This window comes from Pristiophorus japonicus, chromosome 8 (assembly GCF_044704955.1).
Source record: "Pristiophorus japonicus isolate sPriJap1 chromosome 8, sPriJap1.hap1, whole genome shotgun sequence".
NCBI classification, from domain to species: Eukaryota; Metazoa; Chordata; class Chondrichthyes; family Pristiophoridae; genus Pristiophorus; species Pristiophorus japonicus.
In genome coordinates this window covers 133,151,865-133,175,642 of record NC_091984.1, presented here as the reverse complement: position 1 = coordinate 133,175,642, position 23,778 = coordinate 133,151,865, and the positions used below count along the sequence as shown (strand labels likewise).

The 23,778-nt window shown below is 45.9% G+C and overlaps 1 protein-coding gene across 5 annotated transcripts in view; it reads left to right on the top strand.

Annotated features, from left to right (window-relative positions):
• Positions 1 to 11,402, top strand: part of LOC139268749 (torsin-1A-interacting protein 2-like) — a 42,595-nt gene extending 31,193 nt beyond the window's left edge. For 2 of the 5 annotated variants that reach the window (XM_070887400.1, XM_070887396.1), the window contains 4 exons: positions 3,818 to 3,925; positions 4,896 to 5,003; positions 8,481 to 8,588; positions 10,237 to 11,402. In XM_070887400.1, coding sequence (XP_070743501.1) covers positions 3,818 to 3,925; positions 4,896 to 5,003; positions 8,481 to 8,588; positions 10,237 to 11,009 — 1,097 coding nt within the window. In that variant the 3' untranslated portion in view covers positions 11,010 to 11,402. The remainder of the gene's footprint in view (positions 1 to 3,817; positions 3,926 to 4,895; positions 5,004 to 8,480; positions 8,589 to 10,236) is intronic. The other 3 variants (XM_070887399.1, XM_070887397.1, XM_070887401.1) reach the window with 3 other exon arrangements.
• Positions 11,403 to 23,778: the final 12,376 nt, after the last annotated feature.

Genomic DNA, 23,778 nt, shown 5'->3' with positions numbered 1-23,778 from the left:
GAGGTGACATGTTTGAGCCCATTGCGGGTCATGAATTCTTTAAATTCGGCACTGGTGAAACATGGCCCGTTGTCACTGACCATATGTTAGGCAGGCCGGGTTGGCAAACATGGCCCTCAGGCTTTCAATGGCGGCGGTGCTTCCTGACATTATTTCACATTCAATCCATTTTGAAAAAGCATCCACCACCACCAGGAACATTTTACCGAGAAACGGGCTTGCATAGTCGACATGGATCCTCGACCATGGTCTGGAGGGCTAGGATCACAAACTTAGTGGTGCCTCTCTGGGCGTGTTGCTCAACTGAGCACACACGCTGCATTGCCGTACACAGGACTCTAAGTCAGAGTCGATACCGGGCCACCACACGTGGGATCTGGCTATCGTTTTCATCATTACTATACCCGGGTGTGTGCTGTGGAGATCCGAGATGAACGTCTCCCTGCCTTTTTTGGTAGCACTACGCGGTTACCCCACAACAGGCAGTCTGCCTGAATGGACAGCTCGTCCTTTCGCCGCTGGAACGGCTTGATTGGTCTTGCATTTCAATGGGGATGCTGGCCCAGCTCCCATGCAGTACACAGTTTTTTTTACTAGGGACAGTAGAGGATCTTGGCTGGTCCAAATCCTAATCTGGCAGGCCGTGACAGGTGATTTATCATTTTCAAACGCTTCCATGACCATCAACAAGTCTGCGGGCTGCGCCACCATCAACAAATTTGCAGGCTGCGCCATTTCCACCCCGGTCAGGTAGCCGACTGAGAGCATCCGCACAGTTCTCGGTGCCTGGCCTGTGGCGGATGGTATAGTTATATGCTGATAGCGCGAGTGCCCACCTTTGTATGCGGGCTGAGGCATTAGTATTATTCCCTTGTTTTCAGCGAACAAGGATTTGAGGGGCTTGTGATCAGTTTCCAGCTCAAATTTGAGGCCAAACAGGTACTGATGCATTTTCTTTACCCCGAACACACATGCTAATGCCTCTTTCTCAATCATGTTGTCGGCCCTCTCAGCCTTAGACAAGCTCCTGGAAGCATAGGCGACAGGTTGCAACTTCCCCGCAACGTTAGCTTGTTGTAATACACACCTGACTCCATACAACGACACATCACATGCTAGCACAAGTCTTTTACGCAGGTTATATAATACAAGTTGCTTGTTGGAACATAAAATGTTTCTGGCTTTCTCAAAAACAATTACTTGGTTTTTTCCCCATACCCAGTTCTCACCTTTGCGCAATAACACATGTAGGGGCTCTAAAAGGATGCTTAAACCCGGTAGGAAGTTACCAAAATAGTTGAGTCCCAGGAATGACCACAGCTCCGTGACGTTCTGTGGCCTGGGTGCGTTTCTGATAGCCTCTGTCTTGGCGTCTGTGGGCCGAATGCCGTCCGCCGCGATCTTTCCCACCCAAAAACTCCACTTCTGTTGCCATGAAGACGCATTTCGACCTCTTCAGCCACAGCCCTACGCGATCCAGTCGCTGGAGGACCTCCTCCAGGTTTTGTAGGTGCTCGACGGTGTCCCAACTCGTGACCAATATGTCGTCCTGAAAAACCACCATACATGGTACCGACTTGAGTAGGCTCTCCATGTTTCTCTGGAAGATCGCTGCAGCCGACCAAATTCCAAACGGGCATCTGTTGTAGATGAACAGTCCCTTGTGCATGTTGATGCAGGTGAGGCCCTTCGAAGACTCCTCCAGCTCCTGCGTCATGTAGGCCGAAGTCAGGTCGAACTTGGTGAACGTTTTGCCTCCTGCCAGCGTCGCAAATAGGTCGTCTGCCTTAGGTAGCGGGTATTGGTCCTGTAGCGAGAAACGATTAATAGTTACTTTATAATCGCCGCAAATCTTGACCGTGCCATCACTTTTGAGTACTGGAACAATCTGGCTGGCCCACTCGCTGAATTCCACTGGGGACATGATGCCCTCGCGTTGCAGCCTGTCCAGCTCGATTTCTACTCTCTCCCTCATCATGTGAGGTACCGCTCGCGCCATGTGGTGGATGGGTTGTGCCTCTGGAACCAAGTGGATCCGCACCTTCGCCCTGGAAAAGTTGCCAATGCCTGGCTCAAAAAGGGAAGGAAATTTGTGAAGAACCTAGGTACATGAGGCCTCATCGACATGTGATAGCGCTCAGATGTCATCCCAATTCCAGCAGGTTTTGCCCAGCCAGCTCCTTCCAAGCAGTGTGAGGCCATCGCCCCGGACAATCCAGAGTGGCAGTTTGTGCACCGTGCCCTCGTAGGTGACCTTGACCATGGCGCTGCCCAGGACAGTGATAAGCTCTTTGGTGTATGTTCTCGGTTTCATGTGGATGGGGCTCACGGCTGGTCTGAATGCCTTGTTGCACCACACTCTCTCAAACATCTTTTTACTCGTGATAGATTGGCTAGCGCCAGTGTCCAGTTCCATGGCTACGGGTAAGCCATTCAATTTTACGTTTAGCATTATAGGTGGACATTTCGTTGAAAATGTGTGCACTCCGTGTACTTCAGCATCTGCCTCCTCTCTCTCAGGCTTGAAATTGCTTTGATCCACCATGGACCGATCTTCCTCTGCCACGTGGTGGTTAGCATGTTTTGCAGAGCTTGCAGCTCGTTTGCAAGCTCGTTGGAAGTGCCCCATTGTTCCACAGCTCTTGCAAACATACTCTTTGAAGCGGCATGAATAGGCTGAATGGAAGCCTGCACAATGCCAACAAGGTGTGAATTGCCTTGCATTCATCCTTTGTTGGGCACTCTGAATCATCTGGGTCACTTGAGGCCTACTGGCAGTTGCAGACTCGTGGGTTCTGCCCTGTACATTTCTGCTCGCAAACACAGTTCCAGTTAATTTATGAACATTGTGTGCTGAGAGATTTATTTGGTGATATCACTGGTGGACATAAATGCCTGTGCAATGGCCTTACTGAGAATCGGTGTCTCTACAGTCAACGGTTTTCATAGGATGGTCTCGTGGCCAATGCCCAGTACAAAAAAGTCTCTGAGCATTTGCTCCAGGTAGCCATCAAACTCACATTATCCTGCAAGTCGCCTTAGCTTGGCAATGTGGCTTGCCACTTCCTGACCTTCAGATCGCTGGTTCATGTAGAACCGATACCCCGCCATCAGCACGCTCTCCCTCGGGTTAAGATGCTCCCGAACCAGTGTACACAGCTCCTCATACGACTTATCTGTGGGTTTCACCGGAGCCAAAAGATTCTTCATGAGGCTGTAGGTCGGTGCCCCGCAGACTGTGAGGAGGACCGCTCTCCTTTTTGCAGCGCTTCCTTCTCCGTCCAGCTCATTGGCCACAAAGTTCTGGTCTAGTCGTTCGACATAGGCTTCCCAGTCCTCACCCTCAGAACTTCTCCAGGATGCCCACAGTTTGCTGCATCTTTGCATTGGATTCGTATTCTCGTCGCCAGTTATTGTGTTCCTAACACAGATGAGGCTGCACACAGGGTGGTTAAAGTAACAGTGACCTCCGTCTTTAATAAGACACTCCAGAGTGAGGAACAGGCCTTAGGGGCCGGCTTATATACAGTGCTCCCAAGGGATGCTGGGATCCCTTGTGACTTCAGGGGATGAGCTCCCTGGTGGCGGAACATAAGAGTGCATGCTTTACAGATACACAACACTACCAAAGTGGGTAACCTCACATTTTACCAAATTGTACTCCATCTGCCAAATTTTAGTTTTATTTTCTGAATGAGTCTGAACAAATATTTCAGGATTTTAGGAACTATTTTAATGATCGTGAAAAGAGATGAATTTCAGACGGTACAAGTACTTGTAAGAAATTTACATGGATTGATCTTCTGTTTCTCCTGAGAATCCCCAAATGAAAAACGGAGCAATGATGAGAAGCCAAAGGTAAACGAGCAACTGTCGCAAAATACTGAGGGCGCAAACTGGTGTCAAGCTGATCACGGTAAAAATGGTGAGAAAATGTGTCTGTGTTTTTGAAGAATATTCCGCATGTCGGACAGAATGCGTGCCAGACCTCTCCTCTTTCAAGATGAAAAAAGAATCGAGGAGAGATATAATGAGATAAGAAGGAGATATTTTAACTGCTTGGACAAGTTAAAATACTCTGGAACTCCCTTCCTAAACCTCTCCTTCTCTCTGCCTCGCTTTCCTCCTTTAAGACTCTCCTTAAAACCTACCTCTTTTACTGCCGTAATTTCTTATATGGCTCGGTGTTTTATAACACTGCTGTGAGGCACCTTGGGACGTATTACTACGTTAAAGGCGCTATATAAATAAAAGTTTTGTTGTAGGATGGCAGCAATAAAGGAAGGACTAGTACATGGGATGATTTGGGGGGCGTGGGCGGGGGGGTGGGGGGGGGGGGAGAAGGAGGGATTTAAAGGATTAGAATTGGCAAACAGATAGAGGCAGATTTCAGTTGTACATGTTTTGTTGGCCAAAGTTACATGAATAAAATGATAAGTAAGAGGTACAAAATGCTCTAGTTAAAAATATTGCACAGCGATCAAATAAGATAAAAAGAAGGTGGGCTGGCAGTAAAACATGATGCACCAGAACATGGGATGACACAAGAGATGGTGGAAAAGCGGAATCTATTTTCTAAATTTCAGCAAGGAACTATTACTGCACTGAGAGTATATTATAGATTGTCGAGTATTGGAAAAGAGAGCAGATGATTTTGAGAAACTTCAGTCCCACTACCTGTTGTCGTCAGAAGCTCTCAATCAGATCACATCCTATAATGACATTCTCTTACGACATACTGTACATATAATCTATCTGAAAACACTTGATCAGATTGCAGCATCAGTTACAGGGATTCTTTGTGTGTGTCTGCACAAAGATTTGAGGATTGGGTGACTGTTTGTTTGGAATTAACATTTGATTGTTCGTAACTTCATTCCTTCTGTTTCACTCAGATCGCACAAGTGAAAGACGAAGACGTGATGAGAAGCCGGAGGGCCCTGTGCACGAGTTACCAGTCAGCGAGGGAGCAAACTTACATCAACCTGAAAAAGGCAAGAATGGTGAGAAAATGTGTCTGTTTTTGAGGAATATTCTGCCAGTTGCACAAAGTGAGCGTCTGGCCGATCGAGTTTCAACTTGGGAAAAAAAGAGCGAAAAGCGATAAAAGGGAGATGGGGTGGCAGTAATAAATGAAGCAGTAGGACATGGGATGATACAAGCGATGGTGGAAAAGCAGAATCTAATTCCTAAGGAGTAAGAAGGAAACTATTACTGTACTGTGAGTATAAGAGCAGACATAGGCCATTTGGCTCCTTGAGTCTGTTCCGCCATTCAATATCTGAGCTTGGCCTCAACTCCACTTCCTCGCCCATTCCCCATAACCCTTGACTCTCATCATTCAAAAATCGGTCTTATCTTCACCTTAAATATATTCAGCGACCCAACCTCCACAGTGCTCTGGGGTGGAGAATTCCAAAGATTCAAGACCCTCTGAGAGAAGAAATTCATTCTCATTTCAGTTTTAAATGGGCAACCCCTTATTCTGAAACTATGCCCTATAGTTCTAGATTCCCCCACATGCATCTACCCTGTCAAGCTCCCTCAGAATCTTATATATTTCAATAAGATCACACCTCATTCTTCTAAACTATAATGAGTATAGGCCCAACCTGCTCAACCTTTCTTCATAAGACAATCCCCTCATTTCCGGAATCAATCTCGTGAACCTTCTGTGAACTGTCTCCAATGCAAGTATATCCCTCCTTAAATAAGGAGACCAAAACTGCACGCAGTACTCCACCAACGGTGGTCTCACCAACACCCTGTACAGTTAAGCAGGCCTTCCCTACTTTTATACTCTATCCCCCTTACAATACAGACCAACATTCCATTTGCCTTCCTAATTACTTGCTGTAACTGCATACTAACCTTTTGTGTTTCATGTACAAATACCTCCAGATCCCTCTGTACCTCAGCATTTTGTAATCTATTTAAATAATAATTTGCTTTTTTATTTTTCCTACCAAAGTGGATAACCTCACATTTTTCCACATTATACTCCATCTACCAAATTTTTGCCCGCTCACTTCGTCTATCTATATCCCTTTGCAGATTCTTTGCGTCATCCTCACAACTTGCTTTCTCACCTCTCTCTGTATCAGCAAATTTGGCTACATTACAATTGGTCCCTTCATCCAAGTCATTAATATAGATTGTAAATAGTTGAGGCCCCAGCACTGATCCCTGTGGCACCCCACTAGTTACAGTTTGCCAACCTTAAAATGACCCATTTGTCCTTACTCTGTTTTCTGTTAGTTAGCCAATCCTCCATCCATGCTAATATATTACCCCCAACCCCAAGAGCTCTTATCTTGTGCAGTAACCTTTTATGTGGTACCTTATGGAATGCCTTCTGGAAATCCAAATACACGACATCTACTGGTTCCCCTTTATCCACCCTGTTCGTTACACCCTCAAAGAACTCCAGCAAATTTGTCAAACATGATTTCCATTTCATAAAACCATGCTTACTCTGCTTGACTGTATTATGATTTTCTAAATATCCTGCTACTATTTCTTTAATAATGTACTCCAGAATTTTCCCAATGACAGATGTTGGGCTAACTGGTCTATAGTTTGCTGCTTTCTGTCTCCCTCCTTTCTTAACTAGGGGCGTTACATCTGCGGTTTTCCAATCCGCTGGGACCTCTCCAGAATCCAGGAAATTTTGATAGATTACAACCAATGCATCCACTATATCTACAGCCACTTATTTTAAGACCCTAGGATGCAGGCCATCAGGTCCTGGGGATTTGTTTCCGCCTTCCAGTAGCCCCTTGATTATCAATTATTGGGATGATTTTAGTGTCTTCTACCGTGAAGACCGATACAAAATATTTGTTCAAAATCTCTGCCATTTCCCTGTTTCCCAGCATTAATTCCCCAGTCTTTTCCTCTAAGGGACCAAGGTTTACTTTAATTACTCGCTTCCTTTTATGTACCTGTAGAAGCTCTTGCTGTTTTTATATTTCTTGCTAGGTAACTCTCATAAACCATCTTCTCTCTCTTTATTATTTTCTTAGTCGTCCTTTGCAGGTTTCTAAAAATTCCCCAATCCTCTGGCCTTCCACTATTTTTCACAACATTGTATGCCTTTGTTTTCAATTTGATAACATCCTTTACTTCCTTAGTTAGCCAGGGATGGTTCATCCTTCTCTTAGTCTTTCTTTCTCACTGGAATATATCTTTGCTGAAAGATACGAAATATCTCCTTAAATGTTTACCACTGCTCATCTACTGCCTTCATACCTTTGTAATTGCCTTTATTTAAGTTCAGGACATTAGTTTGAGACCTAGCTTTCTCGCTCTCAAACTGAATTTGAAATTCTACCATGCTGTGATCATAATTCCCAAGAGGATTCTTTACTATGAGATCATTAATTAATCCAGTCTCATTACACATTAAAATAGTCTGCTCCCTGGTTGGTTCCACAATGTATTGTTCTAAGAAACCATCCCGAATACACTTTATGAACTCTTCCTCAAGGCTACCTTTGCCAATTTGATTTGTCCAATCAATATGAAGATTAAAATCACCCATGATTATTGCCGTACCTTTCTTACAGGCCTCCATTATTTCTTGATTTATACTGTGCTACAGTGTAGCTACTGTTAGAGGTGGGGGGGGGGGGGGGGGCAGGCGGGGCTATAGACTACTCCCACTTCTTTCCCTTATTTCATATCTCCGCCCAAACTGATTCTGTCACTTGACCTTCTGAGCCAATATCATTTCTCAGTACTACACTGATCTCATCCTTTATTATTAGAGCTACCCCACCTCCTTTTTTTCTTTCTGCCTATCGTTCCGAAATGGCAAATACACCTGAATATTCAGTTCCCAGCCTTGGTCATCTTGCAACCACTGTAATGGTATCAGATCATGCCCATTGATTTCTATTTGTGATGTCAACTCATCTATCTTGTTACGAATGCTGCATGCATTCAGATAAAGAGCTTTACATTTTGTCTTTTTATCTTTTTTCCCTACTCTGACCCCACTGTCTGATGCACTCTTATGTGTATACGCTCTGTCCCTTTCTGTCACTCTCTGGTTATCATTACCCCTATTGCTACCCTGCACTATTGCCTTCTCCTTTCATTTTTACTTTTAAAATTTCTGCTCACCTGATTTCCCTCCCCACTATTTAGTTTAAAGCCCTAGTTATTCGATTCGCCAGGCCACTGGCAGAGTATATTATAGACTGGCAAATATTGAAAAACAGATAGAGCAAGTGAGAAACTTCAGTCTCAATATCTGCGGGCATCAGAAGCTCTCAATCAGATCGCATCCTGTAATCACATTCTCCTACGACATACCGTATGTATAATCTATCTGAAAGCACTTGATCAGATTGCAGCATCAGTTACAGGGATTCTTTGTGTGTGTGTCTGCGCAAAGGTGTGAGGATTGGGCAACTGTTTGTTTGTTTGGAATTAACACTGATTGTTCGTATCTTCTTTTCTTCTGTTTCACTCAGATCGCACAAGTGAAAGCCGAAGACGTGATGAGAAGCCGATGGGCCCTGTGCAGGAGTTGCCGATCAGTGCGGGAGCAAACTTGAGTCAACCTGAAAACTGTAAGAATGGTGAGAAAATGTGGCTGAAATTTGAGAGCATTCAGTGATACCTGAGCTTCTGTTTTCCCTGTCAGGGGTTGAGCTCTGGCATGTGCTTTTTGCTGGTGATGCCAGCAAGATTGAGCTGTATTGGCAACAATGGTGTGTCCAAACACGTATCAACTGCAATCTGAAATAAGAACAGAAAATGCTGGAAATCTCAGCGGATCAGACAGCATCTGTGGAGAGAAACAGAGTTAATGTTTTGGGTCTGTGACCCTTCGTCAGAACCGGCAGAAGTTCGAAAAGTAACAGATTCTTAAGGAAGTGCAGGGGCACTGAAAGGGGGCAGGGAGGGAAGAACTAAAGGGAAGGTATGTGATAGGGTGGAAGACGAGAGATTTGCGAGACAAAAGGTATGACAGGCCGACTTGAGATAGTAATGGCAGAAGTTAGAAAAAGATTAGTCTTGATAGGGTGTGAATGGCGGATTACCAGCTGCCATAGGAAACAGAGAGAACAAAATTACATTAGATTGAGGGAGGGTTTTAAAAAAAAAAAAGAAAAGGGAGCAAAATATGAGCAGAGGTTATGGTCTGAAATTGTTGAACTCAATGTTAAGTCCAGAAGGCTGTAAACTGCTTAAACGAAAGATGAGGTGCTGTTCCTCGAGCTTGAGTTGAGCTTCATTGGAACAGTGTAGTAGGCCGAGGTCAGAGTGAAGTGGAGTGGAGAATTAAAGTGATAGGCGACCGGAAGCTCGGGGTCACCCTTACAGACTGAATGGAGGTGTTCCACAAAGCGGTCACCCAATCTGCGTTTGGTCTCCCCAATGTAGAGGAGATCGCATTGTGAGCAGCGGATACAGTGTACTAAATTGAAAGTAGTACAATTGCAGCTAGTAATTGTTCTGCCATTCACACCCTATCTAGACTCATCTTTTGTTTCCTAACTTGTGCCATTATCATCTCAGTTCGGCCCATCATCCCTTTTGTATCTCAAATCTCTCCTGCCTTCCACCCTATCACAGACTTTCCCTTTTGTTCTTTCCTCCCCCTCCCCCTTTCAGTGCCCCCTGCACTTCCTTAAGAATTTGTTACATCTCGAACTTTCTTCATTTCTGATGAAGGGTCATTGACCTGAAATATTAACTCTGTTTCTCTCCACAGATGCTGCCTGGCCTGCTGAGATTTCCAGCATTTTCTGTTTTGATTTCAGATTCCAACATCCGTAGTATTTTGCTTTTGTATTCGTGTCGACTGCGATCTGCATGTGCTACATGATTGTACAAATGGAAAATGAAAATGTAAAAAATAGTAATGGAATGCAATATGTTAACAAAGTTTCTGTGGGCAGTTATTTCAATTTTGTATTGCACTACCTGGGAATAAGCTGCTCTTTCTCAATTTGCAACGTCTTGTGAACCCCACAATTAAGCTACAGTCTGGAATCAGTGCTTGGTATCCATTGTTCAATATAGACTTTCTGAACCTCCTGATTTGGTTAATATTGATGTGCTGCCTGCACTATTTTCTACCTAACTATTGAATTTGTTATTTATAAAAGAGCAGCTGGCTACATAACAGTTTGTAACTGCCCACTGGATTTAAATTTGACATTACTGTGCGAACCTTGGTTTACCTGTATTAGTTACTGAACCTTTTTTCCCTCTCCACAGGGAAAATATCCATGGTTAGTGTATCGATAGGTGTGGTGTTGGTATCTCTCTGCGTCTATTACCTGTCGAATTTTCAGAGCCAGCAAGAGTCTGAAGCTGTGGGCAAAATCCTCAACATGTTCTTGCAGAATTTTGGCCAAGTGCGGAAGAGTTTTCCAAGTCAGGAAGAGCAGTTGTGGAAAAGAAGCAGGATAATGTTGCAGAAGCATGTGAACATGACCATGCATTCTGAGCCATCCATCTTAATGTTTGCAGCTGCACGGGATGCGGAGGGAACAATGCGTTGCCTTACGAGCAGGATCGCTGGAGCTTACGCCTCGGCCTTCAATTCCGGGGTTATGGAAATCGATGGATCTGGTAAAAAGTTGTTAAACAGCGATGAATTGAAGCTAGATCTGGACAATCAGCTGTCATCCGGGTTCAGTGAAGGTAAAAAGTCAGCTGTTGTTCATCACTTCCAAGATCTCCCACCCCCATCTACCCTTCTGTTCTACAAGTACTGCGATCACGAAAACGCAGCCTTTAAGGACGTTTCTCTATTGATCACGGTTTTACTGGATGAGCAAAAACTGGACCCAGGCTTGAGCTTTGATGTTCTGGAGGAGACAGTCTATGATTTTCTTGTGATGAAATTTTCCATCTCTGGCAAGGCTGGGCAGTACAATATCCTGGATACTGACAAATTTAGTGGATTGTGGAGTCGTATAGCACACGCCATATTGCTAGTTCGACCTGAAAAGGAAATTGAAGAGAATGGCTGTAAACATGGGTGAAAACGTCTGAGAAAAATTAAATGATTTGCACTGAGTTTGATTAATGAGAGAAATTACATGCGCAGATAATTCATGAATTGGATAAGAAATCCATTTTATAAATTAAATACAGTTTCCGATCTCATGAATTTTGATAAAGGGTCTCTAAAACTTGAACCTATATTTGATTCATATGCTGACTGATTTACTGTGTATGTTCAGCATTTTCTGTTTTTATTTCAGGCTTTCAGTGTTAATAGTTCTCATAAATGAACTAAACTACCGACAGCTAAAGAATATTATTGCAGCTGGATGAATGTTGGTGGCATGAAGTTATCAATGTAATTTTAAATTACATTTTTAAACATTGTATCATATCGCATTGAATCTGTACCTAAATAAATAAGCTGACTTAAAACAAAGCTAAACCGTTTGCCGAACACTCTTTTTCGTTGAAGTGCTGCTTTAATGAATGATTTGGTTTGGTTCACGGGAGTTGGTATCTGCATGTGACAGTGACTTCGAATATATGACCCTTACTTCAAACATGGGCGCTAATCCATTGCAGCCTCTTTGAAGGAAAGCTGACCTGGATGGATGGTGAGGGAAATGGAAATCTTGCACAAGAATAGTGGAGGAGCCAGGTGCAGTGTTGCTGTAGGGTACAGGAAACTTGACAATGCGTCCAACCTCTGGCGTACTTCACCTAGGTCCCTGGTGCTGGCTCTTGGTGCAATAGATGAAAAAAAAATCCACACGTTGTCTATCATTGTTCTCATACTTAAGGGGGAAGGAAAGTCAAATGTTTTTATTATTGGCTGTAGCCCTCTCGGAGGTGACAGTGCTACCAACTGACCCAACAGTCAGCTTCGCTTAGTTCATCATAGGCAGTCCCTCGAAATCGAGGAAGACTTGCTTTCACTCTAAAAGTGAGTTCTTAGGTGACTGAACAGTCCAATGCGGGAATTACAGTCTCACACGTGGGACAGACAGTTGTTGAAGGAAAGGGTGGGTGGGACTGGTTTGCCGCACGCTCCTTCCGCTGTCTGCGCCTGTTTCTGCATGCTCTCGGCGACGAGATTCGAGGTGCTCAGCACCCTCCCGGATGCTCTTCCTCCACTTAGGGCAGTCTTTGCCGAGGGACTCCCAGGTGTCGGTGGAGATGTTGCATTTTATCAAGGAGGCGTTGAGGGTGTCCTTGAAACGTTTCCTCTGCCCACCTGGGGCTCGCTTGCTGTGTAGGAGTTCTGAGTAGAGCGCTTGTGTTGGGAGTCTTGTGTCAGGTATGCGAACAATGTGGCCCGCCCAACGGAGCTGGTCGAGTGTGGTCAGTGCTTCGATGCTGGGGATGTTGGCCTGATCGAGGACGCTAATGTTGGTGCGTCTGTCCTCACAGGATTTGCAGGATCTTGCTGAGACATCGTTGGTGGTATTTCTCCAGTGATTTGAGGTGTCTACTTATATATAGTCCACATCTCTGAGCCATACAGGAGGGCGGGTATCAATACAGTCCTGTAGACCATAAAGCTTGGTGGCAGATTTGAGGGCCTGATCTTGGAACACTCTTTTCCTCAAGTGGCCGAAGGCAGCACTGGCACACTGGAGGCAGTGTTGAACCTCGTCGACAATGTCTGCCCTTGCTGATAATAGGCTCTTGAGGTATGGAAAGTGGTCCACGTTGTACAGGGCCACACCGTGGATCTTGATGGAAGAGGCAGTGCTGTGTGGCGGGGTCAGGCTGGTGGAGGACTTTTGTCTTATAGTTGTTTAGTGTAAGGCCCATGCTTTCGTACGCCTCAGTGAAGATGTTGACTATGACTTGAAATTCAGTCTCTGTGCACAGACGCAAGCGTCGTCCACGTACTGTAGTTCGACGACAGAGGTTGGGAAGGTCTTGGATCTGGCCTGGTTAGTTCGCTTAGTTAGTAGTACTATTGTCTCTGTCTTTGAGTCAGACTATTGTAGGTTCAAGCCCTACAATGCACTTGTGTGCAAAATCTAGGCTGGCACTTCAGTGCTGTACTGAGGAAGAGCGACACTGTCACAGTTGCCATTTTTCAGAAGCGATGTTAAAACGGAAGCCCCATCTTCCATTCTCATTTATCATTTGTCTACTCGTGTATCCTGGGAAATTATGCACATTGCACATGCTGAGACGACAGGCCTTCAGCTCAGAGCAGAAATATCATGTACAATCCCAGGTTTTTGGAAGAGGCTCAAGCCTTCAAGTAAAAACTGTAAGGGAGGCTTGAAAAGACCCCCAAAACAATAATGAATAAATTTAATCATGTATTGTGGAATATGCAATCTTTTGAAATTTTAATTGTTTAATTTTGGGGGGGGGGGGTGCGCGGGGAGAGGATATTAGAAATTACAGTTACAGAACAAAAGTGTAAAGTCCTGTCCCCTCAGTACAGATTCACACGAGGCATGTAGTGAAGTCAAGGTCACTCTGGACCTGCACCTTTATTTCACAGCTCTGGAATGCTGCACTTGCCTGAGACCTGTCCTTATATAACTGTCTCTTGCAAGTGCACCCCTGGTGGTAAGGTATGCTGGTGGTTACAGGTCATATCTTATTACAGTCATGTACAGCATGTTAGGATACAGTTGTATATAATAATGTAAGATACATGACATCACCCTCCCCCAAGGTCTTATTGTCTTTATAGGTTCAGACTCTCAGGTGGTCTACGCTCTCGCGTGGAGCGTCTGAGTTGTGGTTCCGTTGTTTGCCTTGGTGTCTGTTTTTCTTTGGGTGTGGTTGCTGGTATCTCGTCTGAGCTGTCTGTTTCGATTGGCGTGATTGTTGTTGACTCGCCTGGGCTGTCTGTTGGGATTGCCCTTTCCTCAGGTTGTTCCCTCTGTCTGTCCACCAGGTGTGGTGCGAGTTCCACATTGTAGTCTGCCTCTGGTTCCGCAGTGTTGTTGGTAAATCTTCTTTTGACTTGGTCTACATGCCTCCGGCAGGTTTTACCATTGTCCATTTGTACTACCAGTAGCCTGTTTCCTTCCTTGCCCGTTACTGTCCCTGCAAGCCATTTGGGACCCCTGCTATAGTTTAGTACAAACACTTTGTCCCCTATCTCATTCCATCTCCCCCTCGAATTTCTGTCATGTTACTCAGTCAGCTTACGGCGCTTTGCCTCAACGATTTCGTTCATGTCAGGGAGGATTAATGAGAGCCTTGTTTTTAAAGTCCTTTTCATTAACAGTTGAGCGGGGGGGATCCCAGTCAATGAGTGTGGACGAGATCTGTATGCCAGCAGCAGTCGCGACAGGCGACCCTGCAGCGTGGGACCTTGGATTTTAAGCATCCCTTGTTTAATGATTTGCACTGCTCTCTCCACTTGGCCGTTGGAGGCCGGCTTGAACGGTGCCTTCTTGACATGATTTATGCCGTGGTCAATTATAAAGTCTTGGAATTCTGCGCTGGTGAAGCACGGACCATTGTCACTGACCAATATGTCAGGGATTCCGTGCATTGCAAACATGGTTGCGAGGCTCTGCACAGTGGTGGGGGGTTGTGCTCGAGTTTAAAATGGTGCATTCGATCCACTTTGAAAATGCATCCACAACTACGAGGAACATTTTGCCCATGAATGGGCCCGCATAGCCTACGTGCACCCGCAACCACGGTTTGGTAGGCCAGGGGCATTGCTGAGTTGGGCACAAATGTTGCACCTTCGGACGCAGAACTCCAAGTCGTGTCAATACCAGGCCACCAGACGTAGGATCTGGTCTATGGCCTTCATGAGAACGATCCCTGGGTGTTCGCGGTGGAGCTCCCGGACAAATGCCTCTCTGCCTCGCAGAGGCATGACTACTCGGCTGCCCCAGTCAGTCAGGCAGTCTGCTTGTAGTGATAGCTCATGCATGTGCCTGTGAAAGGGTTTTAATTCCTCGGGGCAGCCATCGCGAGCCTCTGCCCAGTCACTGGTTAGGACACATCTTTTTACTAAGGATAACGTGGGGTCGCTGGCCGTCCAGGCTCTGATTTGGCGAGCCGTCACGGGCGAACCTGTGGACTCAAAGACATTGATTGGCATGACTATCTCACAGTCCTGTTCGTCAGACCCTTCCATGGTCGCCAGGGGTAGCCTGCTGAGCGCGTCGGCACAGTTGTCTGTGCCTTTATGATATAGTCGTAGGACGCCAGCATGAGTACCCACCGTTGAATTCGTGCCGAGGCGTTGCCGTTTATTGCCTTGCTCTCGGATAGGAGGGACGTGAGGGGCTTGTGGTCGGTTTCGAACGCGAACTTGGCCCCGAAAAGGTATTGGTGCATCTTTTTGACACCGTACACGCACGCGAGCGCCTCCTTCTCTACCATTCCGTATCCGCGCTCCACCCGCGAAAGTGACCTGGAGGCATAAGCTATGGGTTGTAATTTGCCCGCACTAATGACATGTTGCAAAATGCACCCGACCCCATACGCTGATGCATCGCATGTGAGAACTAGCTTTTTACCTGGATCAAAGAAAGTCAAATCACTGTTGGAACACAGAAGGTTGCGTGCCTTATTGAAAGCGCATTCCTGGGCGTCCCCTCAAAACCAATCGCACCCCTTCCTGAGTAGCACGTGGAGAGGCTCCAGCAGCGTGCTTAAGTTCAGCATAAAGTTCCCAAAGTAATTGAGTAGCCCGAGAAAGGCACGCAGTTCTGAGACATTCCGGGGCCTGGGTGCCAGGCGAATTGCTTCTGTTTTGGACTCTGTTGGGCGGATTCCATCAGCGGCAATCCTTCTGCCCAAAAATTCAACCTCGGGTGCGAGAAACAGGCACTTGGATTTCTTGACTCGTAGGCCGACCCGATCCAACCGCTTTAATACTTCCTCCAAATTACAGAGATGGGAGTCGGTGTCCCTGCCCGTGATAATTATGTCATCTTGAAATACAACCGTCTCCGGGATGGACTTGTGCAGACTCTCCATGTTGCGCTGGAATATGGCAGCTGCCGACCTGATGCCGAATGGGCATCGATTGTACATGAAAAGGCCTCGATGTGTGTTGATGGTGGTGAGTAGCTTGGATTCTTCGGTCAATTCTTGCGTCATATACACAGATGTGAGGTCTAGTTTTGAGAAAAGTTTACCTCCAGCCAATGTGGCAAATAAGTCCTCTGCTCTGGGCAGCGGGTACTGGTCCTGTAGGGAGACTGTTTATGGTAGATTTGTAGTCCCCACAAATTCGTACAGATCCATCAGGCTTCATGACTGGGACGATGGGACTTGCCCAGTCGCTAAATTCCACAGGTGATATAATGCCTTTCCGCAGAAGCCTGTCTAGTTCGTATTCAATCTTTTCCCTCATCACATAGGGTACAGCTCTGGCCTTGTAATGGACAGGTCTAGCATCCTGTGTGATGTAGATTTTGACTTTGGCCCCTTTGAAAGTGCCCACACCTGGCTGAAAGAGATGTTCAAATCGCTTTATAACTGTTGAGCAGGAGGTCCGTTCCTCTAATGACACGGCATGGACATCATCCCATTTCCAGTTTAGTTTTGCCAGCCAGCTTCTCCAGCAGTGCTGGGGGGTCTCCGGGGACAATCCACAGGGGAAGTCGGTTCACTGTCCCTTTGTGTGTGATAGAGAGCATGGCGCTGCCGAGGACTGGTACGATTTCTTTGGTATAGATCCTTAGTTTGGTGTCGATCCTTGTGAGTTTTGGTCTGTCTCTTTTATGCGGCCACAGTTGTTCAAATTGTTGAGATTGACTCGCTCCCGTATCCAGCTCCATGTTCACAGATATCCCATTGAGTAGGACCCTCATCATTATAGGAGGCGTCCTGTTGTAGGAGCAGCGGCCATTGATCGTGTTGACCCGCTGTACATCGGTGTCCCGGGTACTGTCCCCACCGTCTTCTGGTCCGCTTTCCGACCCATCCGATTCGTATACCAGCCGAGCTGCCATTTTTTTGCACATGAGGGCCAAATGCCCTGTATGTTCACAGTTCCTGCAAACAGCCTGCTGAAATCTACATCCCCTTGATGATTGCCCACCCCCACACCTCCAGCACAGACTGCTTTCATTGTTCCCAAAGAATGAGCTGCATCTGGCTGATCTCTCTTGAGCTTCTCTCAGTTTGTAGTTGATTGCTCGCATTGTGGGTTGATGAGGTGTGAACGGCCATTCCTGTGGCCCTTGATGGCTTCTGCCTGCTGTCGAGAGCCTGTTCTCCCGGTTTTGTCTGTGTGTGAAGGTAGCAGCTTGTTTAGTGCTGTGAACTTCTTGTTCTGATATTTCGTTAGTTGTCGTACCTGCATTGTAAATCAACCTCGTTTCTTCTTCCCCTACCAAGAATGTCTGTGCAACCAGTGCTGCTGCCTCTAAGGTCAGGTTCTTGGTCTCTATGAGCTTTCGGAATATGCCTGCGTGGCCTATTCCTTCAATGAAAAAGTCTCTCAGCATTTCTCTCCTCAGTTCATCGGAGAACTCACATAAACTAGCCAACCTCCGAAGTTCCGCCACGAAGTCGGGTATGCTCTGGCCCACACAGCATCTGTAGTTGTAGAACCTGTGTCTGGCCATGTGTAGGCTGCTCGCTGGCTTCAGGTGGTCTCTTACCAGTGTGCTCAATTCTTCAAACGACTTGCTGGTTTCTCGGGTGCCAACAGATCCTTCATTAAAGCGTATGTTTTCGAGCCACAGCTGGTCAAGAGATGGGCTCTTCTCTTGTCTGCTTTGTCGTCTCCTAACCAATCTTTGGTTACAAAGCTTTGCTGGAGTCTTTCTGTAAAGTCCTCCCAATTGTCTCCAGCATTGTACTTTTCATCCGATCCGTTGTTCGCCATTCTGTGGATTCTGTAATCCCGTAACTCGTCGCCACTGTAAAGTCCTGTCCCCTCAGTACAGATTCACACGAGGCATGTAGTGAAGTCAAGGTCACTCTGGACCTGCACCTTTATTTCACAGCTCTGGAATGCTGCACTTGCCTGAGACCTGTCCTTATATACCTGTCTCTTGCAAGTGCACCCCTGGTGGTAAGGTATGCTGGTGGTTACAGGTCATATCTTATTACAGTCATGTATAGCATGTTAGGATACAGTTGTATATAATAATATAAGATACATGACAAAAAGAATGCATTGTGACCAATCTGTTGGGAAAAGATAATACAATTGGCTAACTAACAGAAAGCAGAGAGCCGGGATAAATGGATCATTTTCTAGTTGGCAAACGGCAACTAGTGGGGTGCCACAGGAATCGGTGCTGGGGCCTTAACTATTTATATTATATTAATGACTTGGATAAAGGGACTGAGTGTAATGTAGCCAGGTTTGTTGATACAAAGTTGGTGGGAAAGCAAGATGTGAGGAGGACACACAGAATCTGCAAAGGGGATATAGACAGGCTGAGTGGGCAAACATTTGGCAGATGGAGTATAATATGGGAAAGTGTGAGGTTATCCACTTTGGCAGGAAAAATAAAAAAACAAATTATTTAAATGGAGAAAGATTACAAAATGCTGCAGTGCAGACGGACCTGGGGTTCCTTGTGCATGAAACACAAACATTAGTATGTAGATACAGCAAGTAATCAGGAAGGCAAATGGAATGTTGGCCTTTATTGCAAGGAGGATGGAGTATAAAAGCAGGGAAGAACTGCCATAACTGTATAGGGTATTGGTGAGACCACACCTCGAATACAGTTTTGGTCTCCTTATTTAAGGAACGACATACCTGCATTGGAGGCAGTTCAGAGAAGGTTCACTAGGTTGATTCCTGAGATGAAGGGGTTGGCTTATGAAGAAAGGTTGAGCAGGTTGGGCCTATACTCATTGGAGTTCAGAAGAATGAGAGGTGATCTTATTGAGAAATATAAGATACTGAGGGGGCTCAACAAGGTAGAGGGGGTTCAACAATGCAGAGAGAATGTTTCCACTCGTGGGAGAATCTAGAACTAGGGGACATAGTTTAAGAATAAGTGATCGTGCATTTATAAATTTCTTCTCTGATCGTAAATCTGTCGAACTCTCTGCCCCAGAGAGCTGTGGAGGCTGGGCCATTGAATATATTTAAGGTGGAGATAGACAGATTTTTGAGCGATAACGGAGTGAAGGATTATGGGGAATGGATAGGGAAGTAGAGCTGAGCCCAAGATCAGATCAGCCATGATCTTATTAAATGGCGGGACACGCTCAAGGGGCCAATGGCCTACTCCTATTTCTTATCTTAATACATGCTAAATATACTATTTAAATAAGGCTCCCATGCTTCTTGTTGGATCCTTTTGTTAATTTGGTCTCCCCCAGCACCTGACGTGCCATGTGACAAACTCGCTCAACATATCCTGCCATTAACAGGCATCCAGGACCCTTCAGCAGTGCTATTTGAAATGTTTTTCCACTCTGTAAAGGCTAGTTGCTGGTTTGTCCTTTTTAGGCTGCTGGTTAACTTCTGGATGTTTGTCTCTTTTTTTTTCCTACATTATACAACCTGACCAGTTTTTGTTGGTGGACTGCTTTCAGTACAGTTTTATTGCAGTCATGGGTGGTCTGGTAGGACTTTCTTTGGGGCTGGAGGACGAGGTGGAGCAGCAAAGAAGACCATGAAGTGACAGATGAGGGCACTTGGGGAGGATCCCATACCCACAGTGGGTCTTCAGGGAGTACTGCTCAGATTTCTACTGAGGAGCAATGTGTTAAGACGCCTTCGCTTCACCAAGGAAGTGATCACCAACATATGTCACCTGTTGCATCCACAAGTGGTGGAGTGCCAAACCAACACATGGGCAGCACTGCCTGTGTTTGTCAAGGTCATCATGCAACAGGTTCTTTCCATGCTGCAGCAGGTGACATCGGCGACATCTCTGTTTGCTGTGCACCGCTTTAGCCAGATCACCGAGGCTCAGAGGTGGCATATGAAAGCCATGCTGCCACCAGAAATATCATTGAGTAGACCGTCTGCGTATTGAAGCAATGCTGGATCACCCGGGAGGAGCTTTACAGTACAACATTGACCACGTATCCAGATTTGTGTTTGTGTACTACATGCTATGTAACAATCCATGCCTTTGTTACCTCTAGACTTGACTATTCCAATGCATTCCTGGCCTGCCTCTTCTCTTCCATCCTCCATAAACTTAAACTCATCCATAACTCTGCTGCTCGTATCCTAGCTCGTGCCAAATTCCGCTCACCTATCACCCCTGTGCTCGCTGACCTATACTGGCTCCCAACTGAGCAACACCTCTTTTTCAAAATTCTCATCCTTGTTTTCAAATCCCTCCATGGCCTTGCCCCTCCCTATTTCTGTAACCTTCTCCAGCCCTAAAACCCTCAAAGATATCAGTGTTCCTCCAATTCTGGCCTCTTGCACACCCCCGATTTTAATCGCTTCACCATTGGTGGCTGTGCCTTCAGATGGCGAGGCTTTAAGCTCTGGAACTCCCTAAACCTCTCCTCCTCTCTATCTCTCTCTCCTCCTTTAAGACGCACCTTAAAACATACCGTCACCTGCACTAATATCCCCTTATGTGGCTCAGTATCAAAATTTGTTTGATAATGCTCCTGTGAAGCGCCTTCGGACGTTTTACTATGTTATCAAGACGCTGTGATAATAGGGCACTATCTCTTACCACCACATGGGCAGAAAGCAGTGCAGGAGGAAGAGGATGCGTATATGGTGCATCGGCCATTAGTGTCCCAAACTGCCAGAGTTCCTCGAGAGTAACTCATGTAAGAGCGCTTCATGCAAACCATCCCCAATATACCAACAGTCCCACAAATCCCCCAAAAATGAATCCAACAACTCCATTTCATCAATGTATATATAAAAGAAATACTTGAGCATCATCCTTGTGCAACCCATTTAGTGCCTGTCTTGTGCGCTTGTTTATCTATCCTGGTTTTCTTCTGGTGTATCCCCAGTGACCATACTTTGGTATGTGGAAACCTACCGAGGTTCATAGAAACATAGAAAATAGGTGCAGGAGTAGGCCATTCGGCCCTTCTAGCCTGCACCGCCATTCAATGAGTTCATGGCTGAACATTCAACTTCAGTACCCCATTCCTGCTTTCTCGCCATAGCCGTTGATCCCCCTACTAGTAAGGACCTCATCTAACTCCTTTTTGAATATATTTAGTGAATTGGCCTCAACAACTTTCTGTGGTAGAGAATTCCACAGGTTCACCACTCTCTGGGTGAAGAAGTTCCTCCGCATCTCGGTCCTAAATGGCTTACCCCTTATCCTTAGACTGTGACCTCTGGTTCTGGACTTCCCCAACATTGGGAACATTCTTCCTGCATCTAACCTGTCTAACCCCGTCAGAATTTTAAATGTTTCTATGAGGTCCCCTCTCATTCTTCTGAACTCCAGTGAATACAAGCCCAGTTGATCCAGTCTTTCTTGATAGGTCAGTACCGCCATCCCGGGAATCAGTCTGGTGAACCTTCGCTGCACTCCCTCAATAGCAAGAATGTCCTTCCTCAGGTTAGGAGACCAAAACTGTACACAATACTCCAGGTGTGGCCTCACCAATGCCCTGTACAACTGCAGCAACACCTCCCTGCCCCTGTACTCAAATCCCCTTGCTATGAAGGCCAACATGCCATTTGCTTTCTTAACCGCCTGCTGCACCTGCATGCCAACCTTCAATGACTGATGTACCATGACACCCAGGTCTCTTTGCACCTCCCCTTTTCCTAATCTGTCACCATTCAGATAATAGTCTGTCTCTCTGTTTTTACCACCAAAGTGGATAACCTCACATTTATCCACATTATACTTCATCTGCCATGCATTTGCCCACTCACCTAACCTATCCAAGTCGCTCTGCAGCCTCACAGCATCCTCCTCGCAGCTCACACTGCCACCCAACTTAGTGTCATCCGCAAATTTGGAGATACTACATTTAATCCCCTCATCTAAATCATTAATGTACAGTGTAAACAGCTGGGGTCCCAGCACAGAACCTTGCGGTACCCCACTAGTCACTGCCTGCCATTCTGAAAAGTACCCATTTACTCCTACTCTTTGCTTCCTGTCTGACAACCAGTTCTCAATCCATGTCAGTACACTACCCCCAATCCCATGTGCTCTAACTTTGCACATCAATCTCTTGTGTGGGACGTTGTCGAACGCCTTCTGAAAGTCCAAATATACCACATCAACTGGTTCTCCCTTGTCCACTCTACTGGAAACATTCCTCAAAAAATTCCAGAAGATTTGTCAAGCATGATTTCCCTTTCACAAATCCATGCTGACTTGGACCTATCATGTCACCTCTTTCCAAATGCACTGCTATGACATCCTTAATAATTGATTCCATCATTTTACCCACTACCGATGTCAGGCTGACCGGTCTATAATTCCGTTTTCTCTCTCCCTCCTTTTTTAAAAAGTGGGGTTACATTGGCTACCCTCCACTCTATAGGAACTGATCCAGAGTCAATGGAATGTTGGAAAATGACTGTCAACGCATCCACTATTTCCAAGGCCACCTCCTTAAGTACTCTGGGATGCAGTCCATCAGGCCCTGGGGATTTATCGTCCTTCAATCCCATCAATTTCCCCAACACAATTTCCCGGCTAATAAGGATTTCCCTCAGTTCCTCCTCCTTACTAGACCCTCTGACCCCTTTTATAACCGGAAGGTTGTTCGTGTCCTCCTTCGTGAATACCGAACCAAAGTACTTGTTCCATTCAAGACACTTCACATGGCAGACCTCACTCAGCTCTGTGCGCCAAGAAACCCTACGTGACTTCACTTACAGCGTTGCCACTCACCATGGTCATGGCACCCTCCCCCCTTCCACACCGTGATGACCAGCACATCATCTTCCAGAGGGGGAAGAGGTGTGCAGGTGTGGGCTCCGCCTCTTCCAGTCGTGGCATGTTGTGCACAACCACCTCCTGCAAGAAAATGTGTTCGCGACATCCTTGTGAGCTGTTTGGAGAATGTGCCTTAAGTGGTCAAATATCATGTTATATGTAAGATGCAAGGTGTGGGAAGTGAGGATTGCAATAGTGGTGCGAGTGCAGTGAAATGTGGTGTAGTGATTGCAGGAGTTAAGTGGGGAAGGGGCGAATATTGTGAGTAGTCCGGCTGTTTGAGGAAAGAGTCATTGATGTGAGATGCAAGATTCTTACTCGGAAAACTTTGATGAAATCATTGATTTTTTTTTTGCATTGCAGCCATGTCCTGGGAGCTAAGCCACAGTGTCAGCTGTGGCTCAGTGGGAGCACTCTCGCCTCTGGGTCAGAAGGGTGCGGGTTCAAGTCCCACTCCAGGGACTTGAGCACAAAAATATATCTAGGTTGGCACTCCAGTACAGTGCTGAGGGAATGCTGCACTGTCGGAAGTGCCGGCTTTCGGATGAGATGCTAAACCGAATGGACATAAAAGAACCCATGGCACTATTTCGAATAAGAACAGGAGAGTTATCCCCGGTGTCCTGGCCAATATTTATCCCTCGATCAACATAACAAAAAAAATGATTATCTGGTCATTATCACATTGCTGTTTATTGGGAGCTTTCTTGTGCGCAAATTTCCTGCCACATTTCCCACATTACAACAGTGACTACACTCCAAAAGTACTTCATTGGCTGTAAAGTGCTTTGAGGCGTCTGGTGGGCGTGGAAGGTGCTATATAAATCCAAGTCTTTCTTTCTTTTCATGTACGACCTCTACGATCTCTTCCCGCTGGTAGTGTACCACTGTCTTTAATTGGCATCAGACTTGCCCGAATATCCAGCTGCCAAAACAGGCGTGTATCCAATCAGACTTAAAAAGCCTTCCAGGCAATAATTCTTGTGAATATTAAGTCTATCCCATTATTCAAGAA